This window comes from Vanessa tameamea, chromosome 4 (genome assembly GCF_037043105.1).
Source record: "Vanessa tameamea isolate UH-Manoa-2023 chromosome 4, ilVanTame1 primary haplotype, whole genome shotgun sequence".
Lineage (NCBI taxonomy): Eukaryota > Metazoa > Arthropoda > Insecta > Lepidoptera > Nymphalidae > Vanessa > Vanessa tameamea.
In genome coordinates this window covers 4,780,634-4,803,337 of record NC_087312.1, presented here as the reverse complement: position 1 = coordinate 4,803,337, position 22,704 = coordinate 4,780,634, and the positions used below count along the sequence as shown (strand labels likewise).

The 22,704-nt window shown below is 36.0% G+C and overlaps 2 protein-coding genes across 3 annotated transcripts in view; one reads left to right on the top strand and one right to left on the bottom strand.

Moving 5' to 3' along the window:
* Positions 1-159: 159 nt before the first annotated feature.
* LOC113394625 (protein eyes shut) lies at positions 160-12,317 on the top strand. Its single transcript, XM_026632016.2, has 21 exons — positions 160-366; positions 733-881; positions 1,486-1,716; positions 1,908-2,021; positions 2,102-2,270; positions 2,503-3,487; positions 3,851-4,164; positions 4,245-4,434; positions 4,619-4,770; positions 5,175-5,311; positions 5,711-5,962; positions 6,428-6,601; positions 7,072-7,282; positions 7,641-7,798; positions 8,157-8,357; positions 8,970-9,155; positions 9,295-9,423; positions 10,103-10,273; positions 10,708-10,877; positions 11,151-11,433; positions 12,025-12,317. Exons 1-21 carry the CDS (start codon positions 233-235, stop codon positions 12,183-12,185), a joined length of 4,671 nt encoding a protein of 1,556 aa, XP_026487801.2. The 5' UTR covers positions 160-232; the 3' UTR covers positions 12,186-12,317.
* Positions 12,318-12,881: 564 nt separating this feature from the next.
* Positions 12,882-22,704, bottom strand: part of Mtgo (miles to go) — a 45,870-nt gene continuing 36,047 nt past the window's right edge. Inside the window, exons 3-8 of one of the 2 annotated variants that reach the window (XM_026632018.2) lie at positions 21,013-21,206; positions 19,716-19,914; positions 19,256-19,452; positions 18,805-18,959; positions 16,168-18,361; positions 12,882-15,797 (exon numbers count right to left, since the gene is read on the bottom strand). In XM_026632018.2, the coding sequence (XP_026487803.1) occupies positions 15,516-15,797; positions 16,168-18,361; positions 18,805-18,959; positions 19,256-19,452; positions 19,716-19,914; positions 21,013-21,206 (3,221 nt within the window). In that variant the 3' untranslated portion in view covers positions 12,882-15,515. Of the gene's footprint in view, positions 15,798-16,167; positions 18,362-18,804; positions 18,960-19,255; positions 19,453-19,715; positions 19,915-20,036; positions 20,389-21,012; positions 21,207-22,704 lie in introns of those variants that run through there. The other variant, XM_026632019.2, reaches the window with a different exon arrangement.

The window sequence follows — 22,704 nt, the reverse complement described above, 5'->3', positions numbered from 1 at the left end:
GAAATAAGTAAAAGTTAACGTGAAAAGTTTTAATTATATCTTAATAAACTCTGACTTTTTAGTAAGACGTTTTTAGTGAGTATTTTTATAGTGACCGTAGTTACAGTAGTAGTAACAAATTTGACTAATACATTGCTCTTTTAAATAAGTAGGTTAAAATAAATATTATTGCACTTAAAATAATGATGCTAACCATGCAGCCTAGCAACCTATCGTAAATTATTTTAAGAAAATGTATAAAGATAGGCACGAAAGACAATTACAATTTCTATGTTGGATACTTGTTGCGATACCAGTGGTGTCAGCCGGCATCGCTTGCCTTGCCAATCCTTGCCTGCACGGCATTTGCATTGATGATATAAACAGGTAAAAAATATATATTTTTTTATTAATTATTATGTACATTATACCGGACATGATATTTTATTTCATATATATTAAGAAAATATAGAATATAAACTTTACGCATTTATATTGGGTGATATTATATTTATATATAATAAATGAATTAAGCGTATACTTATAGCTTTAAATTTATTAAGAAGATAATTAATTAATTAACTAAACGTACGGCGTAGGTACAGCAGTTTAGAACTATACTGTCATTTCATGTCACCGAAGAACATTAAATTGTATCCTGTTTCATCATCATTATAATACTTAAAGTTTATTAGGATCAATAGTTTGTTAGGATATTTAATATCTTAAACCTATGTTTTCGTATTATTTTAGCACGTTTGCCTGTTATTGCATCGATGGATACACCGGGGTGCAATGTCAAACGAACTGGGACGAGTGTTGGTCGAATCCATGCCAGAACGATGGCGTGTGCATTGACGGTGTCGCTACTTACAATTGTTCTTGTCCAGACGGATTTATAGGTATCTGCGTTATAATTAATTTTAATTTGTCTACAGTCGTGCTGTCCTTGCCTTTTTATACCTCAAAGGTCGACTTAGCATTTCCCCTGGTTCTCAAATGTCGATATTCACTAATCACTTAACATCACATAAACCTGTTCCTATTGCAACTTAAAAAAAATATCTTTTGTTATTTTTGATGTGTTGGCATGTTTTGCGCTATATATTTTAGAAAAATAATGAAAGCCCAAAAGTTAACTTAGGTACCTGCTTAGATGCTTTACATATTGTTGAAGACAACAAAATTATTAACAATTTATATAAGAAAGAGATATAATAGTTTTATTTTAAATCTACTTATATTATCATCCCCGTTAAAAAGACAGAAGTGATCATTAGAACTAATTATAACTAGTTCTTAAGTAAGACGATTCAAATGTTATTGAAATCTCACTAGTAATTTTCTTATCATGTCAATATACGTACAATCTATGGTTTTAAGTATGTTGATGTAACAAAAATTATGAAGTTTAAGCACGCACTTTACAGTAGGAATTAGGACTATTTTCTGGATACAATAGGTTTAGGAATTGTTGATAATTTGACCTATGTTTCAAATTTATAGGAGATAATTGTGAAACCAACTTCAATGAGTGCGAATCCAACCCTTGCCGAAACAACGGCACATGTATCGACATGACAAACGAATATATCTGTCATTGTATACCCGGCTTCTCTGGAGAGCATTGTGAGCTGGACGTTGCCGTTTGTAACTCCACTGAAGAGGAGAGGTGTTATAATGGCGGAGAATGTATAGAAGGACCTGGCTTTAAATTTTATTGCAAATGTTCAGCAGGTAATGATTTTAAACGATTAGATCATTAACCGGTCTGACCCTCGCACACAAATACCCACACATTTACAACACATACAAAGCACACACAAAAACTCATATTAATTGTATTTCAGACAGACATAAGTATGTACCTTTTCTTTTAAATTATTCTATCAAAATAATTTGGATCTAAATTTTATTTAACTTTTTAGGTTGGGCAGGTACAAAATGTGAGGAGCAAATTGACGAATGCCAATCTGATCCGTGTAAAAATGGTGGGATTTGTATTGACGTACACGCTGATTATATGTGTGCATGTGCTTACGGTAAATAAATAGACTGATATTTAAAGTGATTTGTGATTTTGTTTAGTTTCAATAACATAAATGCTTGAAATTATTTTTAGGTTTTACAGGCAAAGATTGTGAAGTTCAAATTGAGTTTTGCGACGAAGACTCTTGCAGTAATAATGCTCTATGCGTGGTGGAAGATGGCGTCCGAATTTGCTATTGCGTTCCTGACTATCACGGCGAAAGATGCGAACTGCAATATGACGAGTGTCTCCTTGGGCCGAGGTGATTATGTGTTTTTCTCGTAACTAATTAGATATATATTAAAATTGTAAAAGGAATTAAATTGATAGTATTGATGACATTAAAGCTTATTTTCTAAAGTTATTTTAACTTTATTGCTTAGTTTCTTTAGGATTACCGTTTATATATTATAGATATAGATTATAGTTTTTTTCGATATTACTTGTTTTGATAAATTTATTAATTAATTATGTGTTTTATATTTAAATACTAGGTGCATGAATGGAGGCACATGTATTGACGGTGTCGATAACTTTACATGCTCATGTCCACCGAGGCTTACTGGAGCTTTATGCGAATGTTTTATACTTGATGATGAGAGTTACGATTGTGAGTACGTAAGCTCAACTTTATATCCGGTTTATAATGGAACTATTGTTTTTTCAACAACATATTCAGAGTCCACAACTACAGGTAGTATAACGACAATTGATTTTACTAAATACAACATGAGTACCGACACTGGTACTTCAGATGTTATCCCGGAAACTTCTACCTGGAAGACTTCCAGTGATCCGCTAACTGTTATTACTTCTGTTGCTATAAGCACCGAAAAGTCATCGACAAATACAGAAATAAGCACTACGACAAATATATCTAAAATCGATGAACCAGATTTAACTACGATAATAACTGATACATCAATAATAACAGAATCAACAACAATAAAGACAGATTTAACAACAGAAACCATAACTTCATTAATAACACAAGAAACATTAGAAAGTGACAATAATAAAATTGAAACCACAACAGAATGTATTGACTCTTGTATAAAATATAACGTATCCACAATAAACTTACCACCTGAATTAACAACTGTTTCGTCGACTGTAACAAGTTCATCGTCTATAACACCTAAACAATCAACTCAAGTAACATTGGTAAATGAAGAAACATCGACAACTAAAACAACTGCAAATGCAACGGAAACAGAAACGACGTCAATTACAGAACCGACAACAAAGCTAGAGATGGATACTATTACCACAAGCCCTCAACTTGATTCACACACTGACAAAATGTTTACCGATACGCCCATAGACATTACAGATTACACATCTACTGCTTATTCGACTGAAACAATGGAATCGAGTACTGGACAAGATACTACACAATCATACCCAAGTCACTCAGAATGTACAGATTTTCTTTGTAATAATCATGGAACTTGCATTAACGGACTACATGGTATTAGAGTACGTATGATTTTTTTATTATCATTTTTTTAGTTTTCTTGGTCTAGTCAAGTGATTTCAGTTTCAAACGTTATCCTTGATAGGATTTAGCCCAATATTGAGCCACACAGCCATTTACAATTTCGTGGCTAGCGTATTGTAGCGTAGTTTGCAGATCTCGAGGTACTGGGATGATGGATGAAGTGGTTTTTTTTTTTTATTTTCTCTTAAGAAATCCTCGAGACTAAAGATTGCCGACCGTCAGATTAAGAGGATGATAGAAGTGTTGGCTAGTCGTTAATAAGATTTTCCACTATATCAGAAAATGATCAAGAGGATATCAACATTTCCAATTGTGCATAACTGAATTTCTCTAATTTCTAGTGTCACTGTCTTTTTAATTATGGCGGGAGATTTTGCGAAGAAGAAATTATCATAAAATCAGCTGCATTCGATGGAAATTCATTTATATCTCATCAAGTCAGAAACTCTACTTCAATAGCAATACAATTTAATGCAAAAACTCTCATAACCGATGGACAAATAATGCACGTGGATATAGTCAAAGGGTCATATATGAAACTTTTTATGAACTTTGGTTTATTAAAGTTTGAATTTTCTTGTGGTTACCAGACAATGCTTTTAAGTGAATTAAAAACTTACGTCAATAAAGGATATCTTATGAAAATTGAAACGAGGTACATTTCAAAGATATATTTGAAAAGTTCCAAATATTGTTTAAACTACCAATACACTTCAATAATTTTGAAAATTTCAGGTTGGATTTGTATTTAAAAGAAAACCACTGCAACGGTACTCTTCGTCTTAACGATACTGTGGCTATGAGCGGAGGACAAGTCGCTAGCTTAACGTCTCTCGATAAAAATACTATTTTATTCTTTGGAAATGTTCCATACACCAATCACTCTGATAACAAACCATTTGTCGGTTGCATAAAGGACTTGATTGTAACTATCTCTAAAATATATCATTACAAACAAATAAAATATTATCTGTAGCCCTGTAGTAGTACAATATGGTATACTTGGAAAATAATAGTAAAAGCCCTAAAATCTGTTATTTTTTTAATATTTTTCTATACTAAGTAATAAAAATCATAAAATACTTTGATTCTGAGGAATTATATTTTAGGTAAATGGTGAAAAACGTGATATATTTAGAGACGCTTTCGACGCGGCTGCAGTTACAGAGTGTTCTTCTTTATCCTGTTTATCTTCACCGTGTCTGAACGGAGGCACGTGTAGTGATCGAGGTGATAGCTATGCTTGTTCCTGCGCTAATGGGTATGTTGAAAAGTATGATCTGATCTACAATCAAAGCTGGATTTCTATCTATACCTATACATATTCTACTAGATAGTACTTAGTGATCGTCTTGTGCAAGTCTCTCTGGTTAGGTGCTACCCACTCATTAGATATTCTTCCGCCAAACAGTAATAATATGGTATTATTTTGAAGGCTGAGTGAGCTAGTATAACTACAGGCACAATGGATATAATATCATAGTGCCAAAGGATGGTTAATATTTCCTACGGCACCGATGTGTAATCTATAGCTAATGATTACCACTTACTATCGGTGGCCCATTCACCAGTCCACCTACTTTTACCATAAATATATTTATTTCCCAGAACGAATGACGTGTGCCATTCTCTATTTGATCATAATATAATAATTATTGTTTACAGGTGGATAGGAAACCATTGCAACCAATCTGTATGCGACCACAATCCCTGTCAGTCTGGGGGCAGCTGCATTCCTCATCCAGGAAGCGGATTCTTGTGTCTATGTCCTTACGGCAAACATGGCATATTTTGCGAGTATAGTAAGTGATCTTAATATTGGGTAAAAGTACAGACGGTCATAAGAAAAATCGCAAAAGTTGTAACCTGAAGCTTTACTTTAACCGTTTAGCAGTCATGTTTATATTTTAGAATTAACAGGATTAGTTACTTCGTGCATAGTAAAAATGAACACATATTTTTTGATAATTCTTCAAAATAAACATTATTTCGATCCTTTAAAGATTCAGGCTACAATTGTTGGATTGAATTTTTGTTGGACTTTTTTATGGCAAACTGTAAATGACCCTCTGCTGGGCAAAGGGATATTTTCATGAAAAGAAGATTATAACTTTTTAAGTTTTTATTCAAATAAAGTATTTCATTCTGCGGTAGTACATATACGAATATAAGACTGGTAAATAATATTTTCTTGTTTATAGATGTTGAAATAACTCGTCCGTCATTATCACCTATATCAACTGGACTTTCTACGTACGTGATGTACCCTTTGTCTTCTGCTGCTATAAATTCAGATCGCTTCGATTTGCGCCTGCGCTTTCAAACAGCGGATATGGATCAGATCGCTCTATTGGCGTATGTCGGACAGAGTGGACGACATGATTCCAAAAGTCAACATATAGCTTTGACATTCGTGAAGGGCTATATTATGTTAACTTGGAATATGGGAAGTGGTAAGCACCACGAAAAATATATCAACAAAAACACGAAGTTCGTGTCGTTGCGTTTTTTTTTTAAATTATTTGTCCTACATATAGACAAACAGATGGGCCACCTCATGGTACCTGGCCACCATAGACATTGGAAATGTAAGAAATAGTAACCTCCCGTACATCGTGAGTGCACCACCAACATTGCGTACAAAGATGCTATGTCCCTTATGCAAGTTAGTGACACTAGCTCACTCACCCTTTACACCGGAAGGCAAAAATTTTAAGTTTTGGCGTTAAAATGTATTGAAAATGGGCTTGTGGGGAAGTCCGATGAACTTCTGAGTTAATGATTTTAGACCGCAACGATTTCAGGGCAAATTGAAAAGCCAGAACGTCTTTGTTGCCTGGCTTTTACCTGAAACAAACTCGTATGTACGTTCAGTGTACAGACAAATAGTCAAACCAATAACGTAGAGCTCCCGCCAGGTCCGCGGCGTCTGTTCACGTCGCGCGCGCTGGGGGCGCGGCGCGGCGGCCACGTGGTGCGCGTGTGGCGGCGCGGCCGCAGCGCTGGCCTCGTCGTCGACGGCCGGTTCAACGTCACCGGGAACGCACCCGCCGGCCGCTCCAATATGACACTCCTGCCTTACATCTATATTGGTAAAGTTATTGGCTGAATCTGTTATCGGTGGGGTAGAGTCGACAGCGCATAAAATATAATCGCAAACTTTAATTGTTATTTTTTTTTTTCATATATTATGTTTTGCATAGGATATGGAATAAGACGAATTGATAGTGCAAATGTCGAATAAACACTACACTAGCATAAATACTACTTTCAACCGATTATCTACTTGGTAATTTCATATTTCTATTAAAGGAAAAATCTAAATATACTTTATTCAAGAAGGCTTTTGCAACCACTTTTGAATCGTCACTTTACAGAACTGTATTAAACGTAAAGTTACCATCAGCTTGGAATGGTTCTACCGAAAAGAACTGGCAAGAAACTCAGTAGTCAACCTATATTTTTCCAATGCCTCGTGTAATATGCTCTCTTAAGCTAAAGCTTTATATGTTTTTTTTGAAAAGATAATGATAATATTGAAAAATTAAAAAATAAATTGTAGGCGGTCACCCATCCAAGGATTTCCGTGATCTGCCCCATGATATCCCGCTGCACAGCGGCTGGCGCGGCTGCGTGTGGGAGGTAGCGGGGCAAGCGGTGGGCGCGGGCGCCGTGGGGGGGCGAGGAGTGGGGCAGTGCGGGGTCGCGCAGTGCACTGCCAAGTCCTGCAATGCTCCACGAGGAGTGTGTATACACTCGCCAGCTACTTATGGGTAGCTACCCTGCTAACTATTTAATATTACCTAGTAAATAATATTTCAGCTAATCTGGATATAATCTATACTATTAGGTCCTTACATTTGAAATTAGCGTTTTGTCGTACTGACCACTCTAAAAGTAATTTTGGTTAATAATTCCAAATTCAAATTTATACATTCATTTAGAAAACGGTTATTCATTTGTTTTTTTCTTATTACTGCCCGGGCTTCGCTTACTACCGCACAATGGAAAACATGAAAAGTAATTATAAATAATAACCATTTTGATTAACCACCTAGGAATGCTGTCAAACGTTGTTTATTATTTAATCAAAGTATCAAGAGTAATTTTTTTAATCAAATCAAATCACAGATGTATATGCAACGAAGGTTGGTTTGGTGCGACGTGTGCCACTGTGCACAGTCCTTGCGACAGTTCACGATCGCAGTGTAAAGGAGCGTGCGTCATAACCATTGATGACGCACAGTGTGACTGTCCTTATGGCAGAACTGGAATCAATTGTGATCAAGGTTAGTTTTATTAAGCTTCATCTTGCAACAACTTTTATTTCTTAGATAAATAAAATAAAAGAAGATTAATTTAAGTAAATTCGTTAGAAACCAGTCTAGTAAAACTATAGTTAGAATTTAGACTTATGTATTTTTTATTTCAGACTTAATAAGCGCTTATAGTCTTTTTAAGTTTTGAGAATTATTGATTTATATTTGTATAAAACTATTTCCTAAAAATTTTGTTTTATGAAAAATTGTTCTATAAGTAATTGAAAAAGTATACATATGGTTTAAAAAAAATATACCCAAACATGGTCAATTGTGTATCCAAAATAAAAAAAAATACAAATACAAGACACAGATTTTATCATTTCAGATTTAGTTCCAATAGATATGCTATTTACCGGTACAAGATCTTACTTAACACTCCACCCGCGGTCTATATCGAGCGTCAGTTTATCCCTGGAAGCGGAAATCAAACCCATGAAGGAGCGAGGACTTGTGATTTTTGTAAAGACTCCTCATTTCTATACGGCTCTTTCGCTCCAAGGTGGTTTATTGGAGTATCGATGGACAGGTAAATAAAGAAATAAGTACGTACAATATGACATGGGCACATTTTTTATCGAACAGTCTCTACCCTTACTCTCGTAATCTTATGTGATGGCAATCCTACTCGAATAGAGTAAGACCTAGGACCGAAAGCTTTTCTTTTTTAGCTTTTCTTTTCGAGGGAAGTTTCGATATTTTAGTTAGTGGAAGGGCTTTGTGCAAGCCCGTCTGGATAGGTACCATCCACTCATCAGATATTCTACCACCAAACAACAGTACTTAGTATTGTTGTGTTCCGCTTTGAAGGGTAGTTGAGCAGTGTAACTAAAAAGAACTTAATATCTTAGTTCCTAAGGTTAGTGGCGCATTGGCGATGTAAGGAATGGTTAATATTTCCCACAGCGCCATTGCCTATGGGCGGTGGTGACCACTTACCATCAGGTGGCCCATATGCTTGTCCGCCAACATATATAAAGTTATATTCTGCCGACCTCAGATTCGACGCCAGACGTTTGATAATTTCCAATGAGTAGTTTTATTCATTTAAAGAGTTTTAAGCGATTGCTAGTGATTCACTATTAACTATAATCTACCCTTTACCAACCAACCATTACAAAGGATATTGATTGATTTCTAGATCATCTCTCCGGTCTGACGTCACTAGTTCGATCTGGGGTGGTAGTGTCAATGTCGCAATGGCACAACGTGAAGGCTGGTCGTTATGGTAACAGGCTGTATGTGTGGGTGGACGGAGCACTGAGCACTGAACCGATGTTAGCTCATGCCTATCCTCACACGGCCAGCGATGCATCTATTGTTATAGGTCATTATTTCTTTATATTATTCTTTTTCATTTCCTCAAAAGATAATTTTTCATTTTCAAATGTAACAGTAAATTAATAAGAACTTAAAAATATTTTCGTGTTTCGTCAGCAACATCATTTATCATAATTAATGTTTAGGTGGAGCAAAAGACTTGTCGACTCTTCCCTTCGACGTGATGTCTGGACCACCAGAATCATACAGCGGATGTCTTAGAAATTTTCAAGTTAACAATATATTGCTGCCACTTGAAAAACAGAATATTCAAGGTAATACTTATTTTAAAATTGTTAAATACTTTACATATAGGTATGTCTCAAAAGTAATTGTTCGTAAAAATGTATAAACATCAAAACATCTTATGTATGATATGGTCACATGATAGTTGTACAATTATTATACTTTTCCTTTTCATTGATCTGTTTTATAAATGTATTAATTTTTATAAAATATACTGAAACCTAAAGATACCATAGTAAATTTCGTGTTTATGATTGACATATTTTCTTCTGAGATTGAATGAATAGTTCATTGATTTTTCGTAGAACATTCGATTTAAATATCTTCACAAAAAGTATGTCTACTTTTCAACCATAAAAATTAAAAAAATCTCTAATACGACTTTGCTTATATTTTGGCATAAATATTTTTACGAGTATATCACATATGTGAATAAGAAATAACTTTCCTAAGATTGTCGATTATTGTGAAACTTATTAACAGACACATTAGACTATATCTTAGACAATATCTTACCTTTCAGTACGTTTACATAAGAAATCAAAAGCACTGTATCTTTAATTCCGCAATGGTATCATCGTTGGACCAGCAGAATAGGTACATTTCGTATTGTAAACCCTCAATTGGCTTGGATAAATCACGGAATTTTTCTCAGGCGTCCTTTGATTATTCTATTAGACATATGTTCCATTTATTTGAATTTTTTAGAGGGTCAGAATATCGGAGCTTGTGAGGGTGCCGCTTGCAGTGGTACAAGTCTGAGTAGTAGTTTGAGATGTCGTCGTGCTGCGTGTCGTCCAAACCAATGCGGGACTGGACGCTGCTATAAGGGGCGCTGTCTCTGTCCCGCTGGGCTAACTGGATTACGGTGTGAGCAGCGTAAGTTATATCAAACTATCATATAATATGTATTAAGAATGCTGTTTTCAATATTTATTTTATACTATTAACTTGAGGTAAAACTTTCACCGGTTCTGAGTGAAGATTCACCTGTTATAGCCGGCAGTAAAATTTAGTAGCTACTCTTTTACAGTTGTATAATTTATTTACAATAAAAAAATGTTCTTCCTGGATGAAAATACTAAGACCATCGCAGATTCGGGTGAACTACCATAACCACTAAGTTCAATTCTTAAATTTATCATAAAGTTAAAAACAAATTAATTATACACTGTATTGATACAAAAGGAGTATTTGGATATAAAGCATATTATACATATCCATGGTTATGGTATTTTTAAAACCATTATAATTTTCATGTCACCCTTGAATATGTAAGTAACAGTTACAGTAATGAAAATGAAACATAACAGATATAAACGTGACCATCCCGCAATTCGACGGAGAAGCCCTATTGTCGGTATCGCGTGGGCCGTCCGCACGTTCCGGACAACGCCTCAGCTCGGCCGCTTCGACACCTTCCCGCGTTTCACTCAATTTCACCACCGCTGAACCTAACGGTCTTCTCCTATGGATTAATATGGTATTTATAAAATTACTATTATATAACGTCAAAAACATAAATTGATTAATTTATTGCTCAATTTTGTGTGACTATATCATTTATGAGCTTTTGTAATTATAAAAGCTCATAAATTAAGTAAATAATATATAAGCATAACAATAAATTTAATATATTTTTTAGAAGTTAATATTGCAAAAACTTTATGGATATGAAAGTAACCTTTTTTTTCATTAATATTTTATCATAATTGAAAATGTCCACACACAATAAAAAAATATCGTTACTTTACAGGGATCCGATTATTTAGGTTTAGGTCTAGAAAACGGATACATTAAGTTGACGTGGTCTTTAAATTGTAATAACTCATCTAAACAGCAAAAAACTAGAGACTATTTAGCCATACCACCTAAACTAATATCTAGTCTAGTGCAAGCAGGATTCATGGCAAACGGGGAATGGCATTCAATAGTGTTGATATTTAAAAAATATATAACCATTACTGTTGATCAAAAGACCTACATAGAAGAACAATGTTATAACGATTTGGACCATGAAGATACTGATTTGTATATAGGTAAGTGTTTAGTCATAAATTTCATAGGATATTTCATCCATGTATACCTGTGGCTATTATGGTTATGGCAACCGTTGCTATCAAGTATTTGTTGCGGATTTATAAATGTTGCAGTTGATAAATCAGTATTATGGAGTATTATGCTACTGTATAGGTCCATAATACTGATTCATATTTTTTTTATTTGATTTGGTATCAATCCACAACTAATATTTGATAGCAACAGTTGCTATGCTGTAACCGTAATAGCCCCACTGATACAACTTACATTATGTATTTCTGTACGAATAACGAATAAGATTTTATAATAAAGGAAAACCAATAAATATAAGTATGGAATGAATTAAATAAAAATCATAATTTCATTATTAGAACCCATAAGTAGGTGTATACGATTCATATTATTATTATTAAATATAGCAACGCAGTATACTTTATAAGCGCCAAACACACCCAAGGGAGTAGAATGTCCGCATAAAACAGCGTCATGCCTTTTCTCTCGTCACGGCATGTTGAACATCAAAAGTTTATAATATAAATGAAAATAATGGTATTTTTCACTTTTTATTGATGTGACTTATTTTTTTAAAGGCGGAATTGTTAATGAAGATATCGAAGCAAAAAAAATGTTTCCCCTCAACTTCAGAGGCTGCATTGACAAAATCTCTACAAAAGAAGGGATTATTTTGACCAACTACACCGAAGTTTACACTGAAAACATCCAATCATGTCAATTATTCCCGACGGCTTAGGATGTGAGAATCAAAAAGATTCTTGTACGGAAACAAAATAATTTTCATTATTGTTACAATTCGTTTCAGCATAACACTGCCGTAGGGCTGTCATCGGGGGGATGATGATTTTATCCCTATAATATGATTAATACTTAGCATTACATCACTTTGAAATTATTTTATTAGTAAAATGTTTATTAAATTATGTTGCAAAAACGAATTTCATAATCTTTATATTAATTTTATATATTATCATTATGGGGCAGCCCTATACTCGCTAAATTAAAAAGTAATCATAATTATTATAATAAGTGTTATTTCTTCGATCCACAGATTGCGTAGACATAAGAAGTAAAGACGTCTTATATAAGACTACTTTTTATTTGATATGTCATGTACTTGTTCGCTTCAAAATAGATGTATTGTGTGGATATAGTTGATAAGTAAATAAATACTCATAGTACAAAATGTTTCTAGTCTTATATACTGATCGTCATTCATGTTACCTTTTGTGAAATATTGAATATTATAACATTGTACCTAAGTATTATTGTCGCGTCGTCTTATTGTGAACCAATTCTATTGTAACATTTAATATAACAAAATGTTTTAATGGTTACCATATACCAACCATAAGTATTCGATTTAGAACAACTGAATGTGACTTGCAAGTTATTTTTTTGTGGTTTGTTAATGAAATTAAAACTTTCACCATACACAAAATATAATTTTATTGATATATCCATGTTTAATAAATTGTATACATAACATCATCAAATATTATATTATAAACATATACATTTCGTTATACGTTACTTATTCAAACACAAATACAATATGAGATGTTATCCCCATTAATCATATGTATTAATTTAAAAACGTTTAGTCTCAACACTGTAATAATTTCCATTGGCATATAGATTTGATGCCTCTTTAAAGAAGCTCATAAACATAAGTTTTATTTACATTCCCATATTAAAGCAACATTAAGTCAGAGTTAATTAGGCCTATTTACAAAGTGGAATACAAAGTTGGAATGCATTACTGTAGTACACAATTTAGCTTGCGATTGGTGTATCTTACAAAACGTTTAACACATTTAGGAACATCGATTCCTTCATTTATACGACTATAGAATATTTATATAAGTTCTAAAAAATAAATATATTATATTAAGCCATAAAATAAATAAATTGCACATTAGAATTATAAAATTTTCAAAAAATTAATCGTTCCACGTATAAATGTTTGTTGCAAGCTGTGCTTACAAAATTCATTTAAAGTTTTTTTCATTAACATGCATTGAATACGAATTTTTTTTACACCAAATATAATGTTATGTTTTTACTTAATTATGCTTTGAAAAAAATATCAAACCTAGGAATGTCTATGATTACTATAAGAATATATATAAATATATATATATGAACAGAATACGGTGATCACAGAATATTAGTATTAACAACATTTAGGCTTAAATTCGTGCATAAAATAAGCTCTAACCTTGACAAAATATAAACATTGATAGCTTCAACTAGCAAACATTGAATGCGATAAGGTTTATAAGATAACAATCATTAATCAAAGTCACTATTACATTAAAATGACATTAATCCACAAATCTTTTAAACACTTATATGTGAATAATGACACTTAGAACATCGATGCACTTTCTACTATATAATTCGTATAATTGAATACAATTTAAAACATACTCTGCTTAACTATAGAGAAATTAATTCATTTAAAAATATAATTAGATTGATGTCAATTAATATTTTCCTAATATATTGATTAATTAAAGTAACAAACACCAATATGGGATCATTCTATTCTTTTTTTTTGTTTTTTTTTTTGGAACATAGTTATTTCTTAGAAATAAGGTCAAGTTTGACAATTCCTTATCAATATACACCGGGTGGTAACAATCTCGATAAATTTATAATCTCTAAATTCATAAACAATTTATTCTATATTACACAATGTCATCAGTTAGAAGTCATGTTCTATTATTTAAAAAAATAACACTATTATCAATTAAAACTTGGAAGGTACGTTATACGGTTAAATAACATTATAGACAAAATACAAATTGGCGTTCCATTTTTAAACACCGATGGCAGCAACGCTTTCATCACTGAAAGGATCTACACTTCCTTCTTTGATTTTAGCTTGCAATATGTATAATTAAAATATTAAAACATTGTCAAAATTAACATCAGCTTTTAGAAACAAACATGTAGACAAAGCATTATTTTCAAAATCAGTCTCATTCGCATAAGGAAGTGATCACAGCACACACACTGGAAACTCGTTGCAGAAAAAGGGGCCTTGTCCCTCTCAACAGAACAATTACATTAGAGCACCTTGGTTGCTAACTTGCTATACTTAAATATGATAAAAATTTGCAACAGACCGATTGATTCTTATAAAAATATCAAATGTCTGGAAAACACGGAGCCAAGAAGACTAATATAATATTAATTGGAAGTACACTTTGTATCACTATAAATAAAGTTGCTTTTATATATATTTATATATATATATGTATTTAAAATTTTACTGCTATTAGTAATTACAATAAAAAAAAGAAATGTTAAAAGCATAGACTAGATGTGAAGATCTGTGAAAATTTACAGACTTATATGAATGTTTGTCACACTTCCAAAAATACAATTCATTTAAAAATGGCAGTCCCAGTGTATTTCTTAAAAAATATTACAAACTTGAGAATACAAAATAGTCATCGGTGTGGTCACTAGGCCGTAGAGATACAGTCGGTTACGTAATTTGAAACAGATATGATAATAAATTCTCTCTTGTCATAATTTTTATAAACTGAAATTAAAATATAAATATAAAGCGATAATGACACATTACCTCGTGCCATCCGTCATCTGATGGCGGCGACACACTTTTTAATATTTAATTATCTACTATATACATATAAATATTTTAGATGCTTTTATAACGGGTGGTCATCAATAAGAAAGCGAGGATTCTACAAAAAAATGATTACGTAGGCGGGGGTACTCGATCGTCGACGACCCGTCAGTCGAGCGACGCAAGCTCGGAGAAATAACTTTCTCAGGGCGGTACAAACGGGGCACCAGAGACATCAAATACGCTATAAAATCACATCGAATGAGCTATGAAATAGAAGAATAATTGCACTCCTAACGCCTCGGTCTATCCGGTAGGATTAACCGGGCCAAATTCGCGTATTCCGAACCCAATCCGTAACTGTATATAACGCGAACCGGTCGAGTCGTCGGGGTCTCTCGGCGAGCCGGCGGGGCGCGCTCACAGACGGGCGAGAGCGCGCGGCCGCATCGCCGCCAGCTCGCGTCACGGGCGCGGCTCCACCAGGCGCTGCACCAGCACCGCTACCAGCACGGCCACCAGTAAGAAGCCGGCAGCTATCAGCAGCGCGGTGTGGCGCGGCGACAGAGAGCGGGGGGGCCGGGAGCGGCGCGGCCGGGCCGGCGCCGGCGCAGGCGGCACGACCACGCGCGCCGGCGAAGACCAGGCGCTGGCTAGCCCGCAGCGCACGGCTCCCACGCGAACTTGATATTCAGCGCCGTACTCCAACTCTTCTAGCTGGTAGGTGGTTTCGGAACCGGAGTATACCTAAGAATTTATAAGTAGATTTTAAAAATTAATAAAGTAAGATTATTTATGAGATAATATGATATATAAGCTATGGTGTGTTTGCTTAATGGCCTTGAATCGAGACGGCAAGTATTTAATTAAGTACAAGAAAGAAAATACAAACATAGAGAATAAAATTAAGAGTAAAGTGGCAGTATCTGTTGCTTTCACCAGTGCATTTAAACAGAAGACTTCAATAACCTAAGTTGAATTTGTTATACATTTATACTGCAGCTGATCACGGGAGCACTTGCCTTTTAAATATATAGGATTCTACATAGACGGCCATTGCGACTATTGCGCAGTGACTCTGTGACAATCTGTAGTGAAAATTACTGAGATTATTTACCTCTTTGAAAATGGTGTCTTTGCTCCGCGCACACTGCAGCACGTAGTCGGCGTCGTCGACGGCGTCCCACGAGACGAGTGCGCTGCGCGGCGCCTGCAGCGCGACGGTGGGAGCGTGCGGCGCGGGCGGGGGCGCGGCCGCCGTGCGCGCCGCCACCGCGGGCCCCCACACGCCGCGCCCGCCGCGCTCGTCACTCGCTCGTATCCGGAACGAGTACGATGTCGCCTCGCGCAGCTTTTTCACCTTGCACGAGTGCGCCGATCCTCGATATACTGGCCGGAATTCACGAGCGTCGGGTGGACGCATCTCGACGCAATATTGTGTACCCTGGACGCCGGCATCCCATTCGAGACGCAGATGGTTGTGAGCGGCTTGTGCGCAGCGAATGGTGGGCGGTGCAGGCGGGCGAGGTCTGGTCGCCGCACGAGCCTCCTCTGACCAATCGCCGACGCCGAGCTCGTTGAGGGCCGCGACGCGCACTCGATAAACAGTGTCGGGAGAGAGTCCTTCCACGAGCCGCTCTGGAGTCGGTCCTTCTGTGTCGAAAGCGGTGTCGTCGATTTCGACCCGATAACGGAGTACCTCGGCACCATGGTCAGCCGGAATTCGCCAGTGCAGACGCAGCGAATCGGCGGTGGCTTCGTGACGCAAGCCAGCGGGCGCGGCGGGAGGAGCGCGCGCGGTTAGGACATCTCTCACGGGAGACCAGGCTCCGCGTCCCGCCGAGTTAGTTGCGCAAACGCGGAAGAAATAAGGTGTGAACGGTGTCAATTTCCCTATGTTACTGGCCGTGTCCATGCCCCTGTATACTTCCGTAAAGCTATCGTCCACGTTCGTCGCGCTCATCTGTAAACGGAAATCTAAAATGGGAGCACCATTGTTTGGGGGAGCCGTCCACTCTACGTGCGCACTACGAGGGGTCTCTAAAGTGAGATTGGGCGCTTCAGGAGCATCAGGTGGTGCCGGTGCTGTCTTGAACCTCAACGCCGTTGAAGGTGGTCCAGCGCCTACCCTGTTGCAAGCCGTTACCCACATACGATACTCACGACCTGGTAGCAGTTCTCGTACTATGCATTCAGATTCTAGGCCAACATGCACTAAACGCACTAAGCCATCTGTATCGGCCAATTCAAGTCGATATTCGGTTAGTGGTGCTCCGCCGATACAGTCGGGAGTTCGCCAACGTACGGGCACTAGCGTCGAGCGTGGCGCACTCGCCATCTCCGGAGGACTACAAGCACTGGGACACGTCGCTTCTGTCACCACGGTCTCGCTGGACGACCACTCGCTCTCGCCGGCGACGTTCGAGCAGCGCACACGAGCGCGATACTGCGTGCCGGGTAGGAGCCGATCGCAATGCGCTTCGCGATCAGGTCCTCGATATGCGCAGCTGTAGCCCTCGCCACCGTCTATTTCTAACGTGTAAGACTCGACGGCAGTGCCTCCGTCGTCCGTGGGAGGGTCCCATCTCAGTCGAAATGCACGAGAATGGATCTTGCCGCGTGGCACCGGTCGGCCGGGTGGCCCTGGCCGCTCGGGCAATGTTCGGTAGGAGACTTCCGATGACCAAGGTCCCATCCCATCGGCGGTTTCGCTTCTTAAACGGAAACGATAATCGCTTGCTCGACGAAGTCTATCGCAAACGTACTCACAGTCAGGACCCGAGTAAACTACTAAATATCCGTGACCCTGCGTTACGTCGTCCATTTGCAAAGTGAATTCTTCTTCAGCCTCACGTTTCCAAGCTAGAGAGAGAGACGTGGACTCCGCAGTCGTCAGCACAGGCGGTGCGGGGGCAGGTGGTGGCGGCCCGGCCGTCCACACGACCGTTTCGTCACTCCACTCGCCTCGACCACATTCATTGACAGCAGCGATACGGAATCGGTAGCGTGTTTGTGGTTGTAGATTGTTCACTGTATGCTGGGGCGTTCGTGGACGCTTTAGTTCCGTGAATCCCTCGCCGGCATCCATCTCCAGAATGAAATGTGTTATTCTCGCTCCATTATCGGCGACTGAGGACCATCTTAACAAGACTGATGTTCGTGTCCTTTGTTGAACACGTGCCGGACTCGGTCTGTCGGGAGGCGCAGGTGGTGCGCGGAAAGTAGCTGCTTCGCTGGCCGCACCTGTTATTTCTCCCGCTCGAATTTGTAAGCACACTGAATACTCACAGCCAGGCCTCAGATCTCGAACCCTTAAAATATAAAAGAATATATTAATCAATCAAATCAAATCAATTTTATTCAAGTGAACTTCACAATGAAGCATTTTTGAATTTTCAATATTTAAATTCGACCACCGTTTCGGAATGAAACTTCTAGCGAAAAGAAACGGCGAGATAAAAAAGTATTCATTAATTTTTTTATTAATTTAGTCTCAATAAACTTTTTAAATTTTGTAAGTGGTAAATTGATTATATTTCCCGGTATCTTATTATATATGCGTATACCATTGCCCAAAAACATTCTCTGTACCATATGCAAACGGAAAGTAGAGGTTACAAGTTTTTCTTATTTCTTGTATTAATAGTATGTATATCAAGCTTTTATGGAATATTTTTGTATAATGTTTATACATTATATTGTGAAGCAGACATTAATATAAATCAAAGTAAGAAGAAACCGGCGAAATACTAACCGACATGACAATGAAGAGCCACTATAAATGGCTTTATATCTGCCACGGTCACCCAATAAGAGATCATAAGTAAGCTCGACGTTGGGGAGTGTAACACCTTCAGGTAGTGGTGAATTCCACTGTACAAGTGCACTGGTTGGAGTCATATCACTGACCTGCAAATGGATTTTTTTTAAATAAAAATATCTTTAAGGATATAAATAAGACAAATAAATAAACATAATAATAAAGAAGTTAACAAAAATTATTGGGTAATTACTTGAAAATCTGATTATTATATTACATTAGCTATTCAAACATATTATTTTAATTAACAAAGATACAACAAAAAAGTGATGATACTAGTATTTTTTTGTGTAAATTATTTAAGCCTGTGTTCGATTATAGACTTAACACAAATAAAAATTGATATATAAGTAACATAGGCACAATTTAAATTTAGGAAATATACCTGAGGTGTACGTGTGGCTGACAGCAAGTCAAGCAATGCTTGAGTATCGTTGTCGTCGTCGCCCTGCACAGACGCTCCCGCCGACGATCCTTCCCCCTCAGACCATGCGCCGGAAGATGCACCGCCGCTGCCGCCGCTTCGCCCATTTAACTCTTTTCGAGGTGATAGCGAAGGTGTACTTGCACCAGAGTTTACCTCTGTACAAAGATATTCACTGTTGTAATATCTCATTATTTATAGTATGTTTGATCTTAATCTAATTTATATTAAAAACAAATTAGATATATAAAATATTTAAAAAAAAATTCAAAAGTAAGGCTTCATGAGAAAATTTTCTTTATGAAATGTAAAAATTTTAATTTACTACAATAAAACCATGAAAAGAAAAGCAATAAAATTTAATGCATTCAATAAACATAAATTTGTATTCTGATAAAACATGAAATAAACATAGTCTTACCGATGCCATTATTCCTGTTATTATGTTTACGTTCTAATTTCTGCTTAAGTTTCGAATATTGGCGCTGAGTTCGTTCATCTTTTTGATACACTGGTGGAGGTGGTGAATGTTGCATATGGTGTGGAGGAACAGGGTGAAAGTGAGCTGGATATCCTCCACCATAATAATGTTGTGGGCCACCTGCACCATTCGTAGGACCCTAGAATATTTAATAATTGACACTTGTTACTACACACAATTTTTAAATACTGTAGTTTAGACTTACACCAAAATAACATATTATTCCATTTAACATTTAGAAATGTTTATTTATAGCTGTACCTTAATGGTTTCTTTTGAAGAATTTTCTTCAATATTATTATGCTGAGAGCCACTCATTTTATTCATAAAAATTTTATTTTTTAACAACTTTACACGCAACCAACATATCAACAAGATACACGTCACAAGCCACGTCCACCAACTCGACTGATAATGTCCAATGTAATACAATCATAAGGTAATTTTATACAGCTACGATAAGAAGTCTCCGATGCATAAGAAATAAAGTCTCACATAAAATAGTCGGGTAATTTTATGTTTTTAAACAGTACACGTGTACTCATACGAATTTACAGAAAAAAACGCGAAACAATCAATAAGTCGACGGAAATCGTTTGCACAGGCGGTGAATAATTACATTGTATATTTAGACGCACTTTTAAAAATTATTTGACATTCTCGTTTTATCTTCTAATGAACATGAGCAATACTGTTAAATCAATATTAGTTTTCACATTTTTTGAAAATTACCACACAACACAATTGGATTTCATAAAAGCACAATTTTCAAAAGAAGGAAACATTCATTATGATCATTAATTTAAGTGATAGGTTTTATTCTAATATTATCTATTACATTTAAAAATCAAATGACTAAATGTTAATGATCATTTTATTAATGATCAAAAATGCGTCATTCTCATTCTACACTTTATTGATATTTTTTACTGACGCTTTGAAATGTCATATGTCACTGAATATATGTTTGTCAAATTGACATTAAAATACGTTCACGAACCTGATTAAAATCAAAATATTCAACCGACCGCCGACTAAACGTTTGGAGTTATTAAAACAAACTATCGTACAATCATTTTTATAGGAATATGTTTTAATGTAGGAATTTAGTACGTTAAATATTTTAAGTATCCATTTAATAATAAATTGGTGGACCTTTAAAAAAAACTTTTAAACCGTCTCAAACAGATAGCTGTTTTTATTTTACTAGTAAACCCTGGTAAAAGTAAACACTTACATAGTGATGCGGTGGTTGGTGATGCGGTGGTGGTTGATGGTGAGGCGGCTGATGATGAGGGGGCTGGTGGTGCGGTCCGTGATGTGGATGCGGCTGCGCGTGATGGGCCACTAAATAGTGTCGCATTCCCTCATCCAATACTGGCGGCAACATTGGTGGCATCATCGTCGCTGAAGTAACAACTGGCATACCACCTAAAATTTATTCAAATATTGAATAAAATATGTTTTACTGTCATAAACTCGTATACATAGTTATCTAATATACTATATATTATACACCATTACTAATTGGTCTAGTATATTCAGCACTATCCAGGACTTTTAAGTTACAAACATTATTTTTCTGCAATACCTTAGATGTTCCGTTTTTGATATACACTTTTATCTTATTAGTTTACACGAACCCTGGTATCTCTATTTATCTTTTATTCTTATTCCTACCATCGATGCCCTAACCCGAGGTTCGACTTAGGATGCGCGTATTCCTTAATCCCAACATCCGGCTCAGTATTTCATGACTCTAGATTTTGATGCATGTCGATTACATGAAAATGTTTAGGCTTAAAAAATAATCCAAAGTTATAGCTTTTATTATGTTTGTCTGGAATAAATTGGGATGCGAAAAAAGACCGAATTACCGACCAAACTCTATATGGCCACAATTCTGACATCAGCGTCGCGTCAGTCGTTCCGCTTCGTAACACAGTGCTTTATGAATGAACTTGTTTTGGGCATTCGGCGAAACCGCTTTTTATGAATAAATCCGCTTAAAGTTTGCGGTGTCAATGTTTTGAGTAGTTTTTAGAATAAACTTGCCATGCAACCCGACCGCAATGTTTTAAGCAATTCACAAGAATCCCGAAATAACCTTGATGCTCTTATTTTATGCAAGTAAAAGGGCCTCTTTAGTTGTCAGTCATAATTCCTTTGTTTCTCGAGTTCTACCTTTTGTAATTACCTAATTGCTCAATTTTGTAATAATAGACTTGTTTGATAGGTAATTTACCGTTCTTGTTATGATCTGACAGTTTTGGTTTTTGTTAGCTGCATGGACCGAACATAGATTATTATCCTAGACATTTACCAAACATTCTTTCACGATGGCTGGATTATAATTATTATTATAAATGACTGTAATAGAAACGTATAATCTCGAATAACGTCTGTTAAAAAATAAAATTAATAAGAAATGAATTTCAGGTCCTTTACTCCACAGACAGAATTTTATAGTCGCGTAAAGAGTTCAACATCATCATTTAATAAAAAATCTACAGCAGAAAAATATCCTTTTTTTATTTTGATAAAATTATCGTAAAAAACGGATCATCGACTTCATAACTTAAACTAAAAATAAAAGAATAAGACCGTTATTTCTATTTCTTTACTAAAATATTGTAAGTTCGAAGTTTTAAATAATTTTCATTTCAATTCAATTCTTAGTTTAATGACTTTTAGCTGTGCCGATTGGGCACTGATTATTAAATAATTTTAAACATTGTGTATAAAATTTTGTCTTCTTCATTCTATCACTTTGTGATATTATAAGAATAGTAATTTTTGGAAATGTCATCGGAATGTTTTATTACCCAACAAAAAGATCGAAATTTAATCGAAACCATTTAATATTTAATGTATCTAACATATTTAATACGTAAGTAGTATTTTTGCGATGCGAGATTTTTTTTTTTAA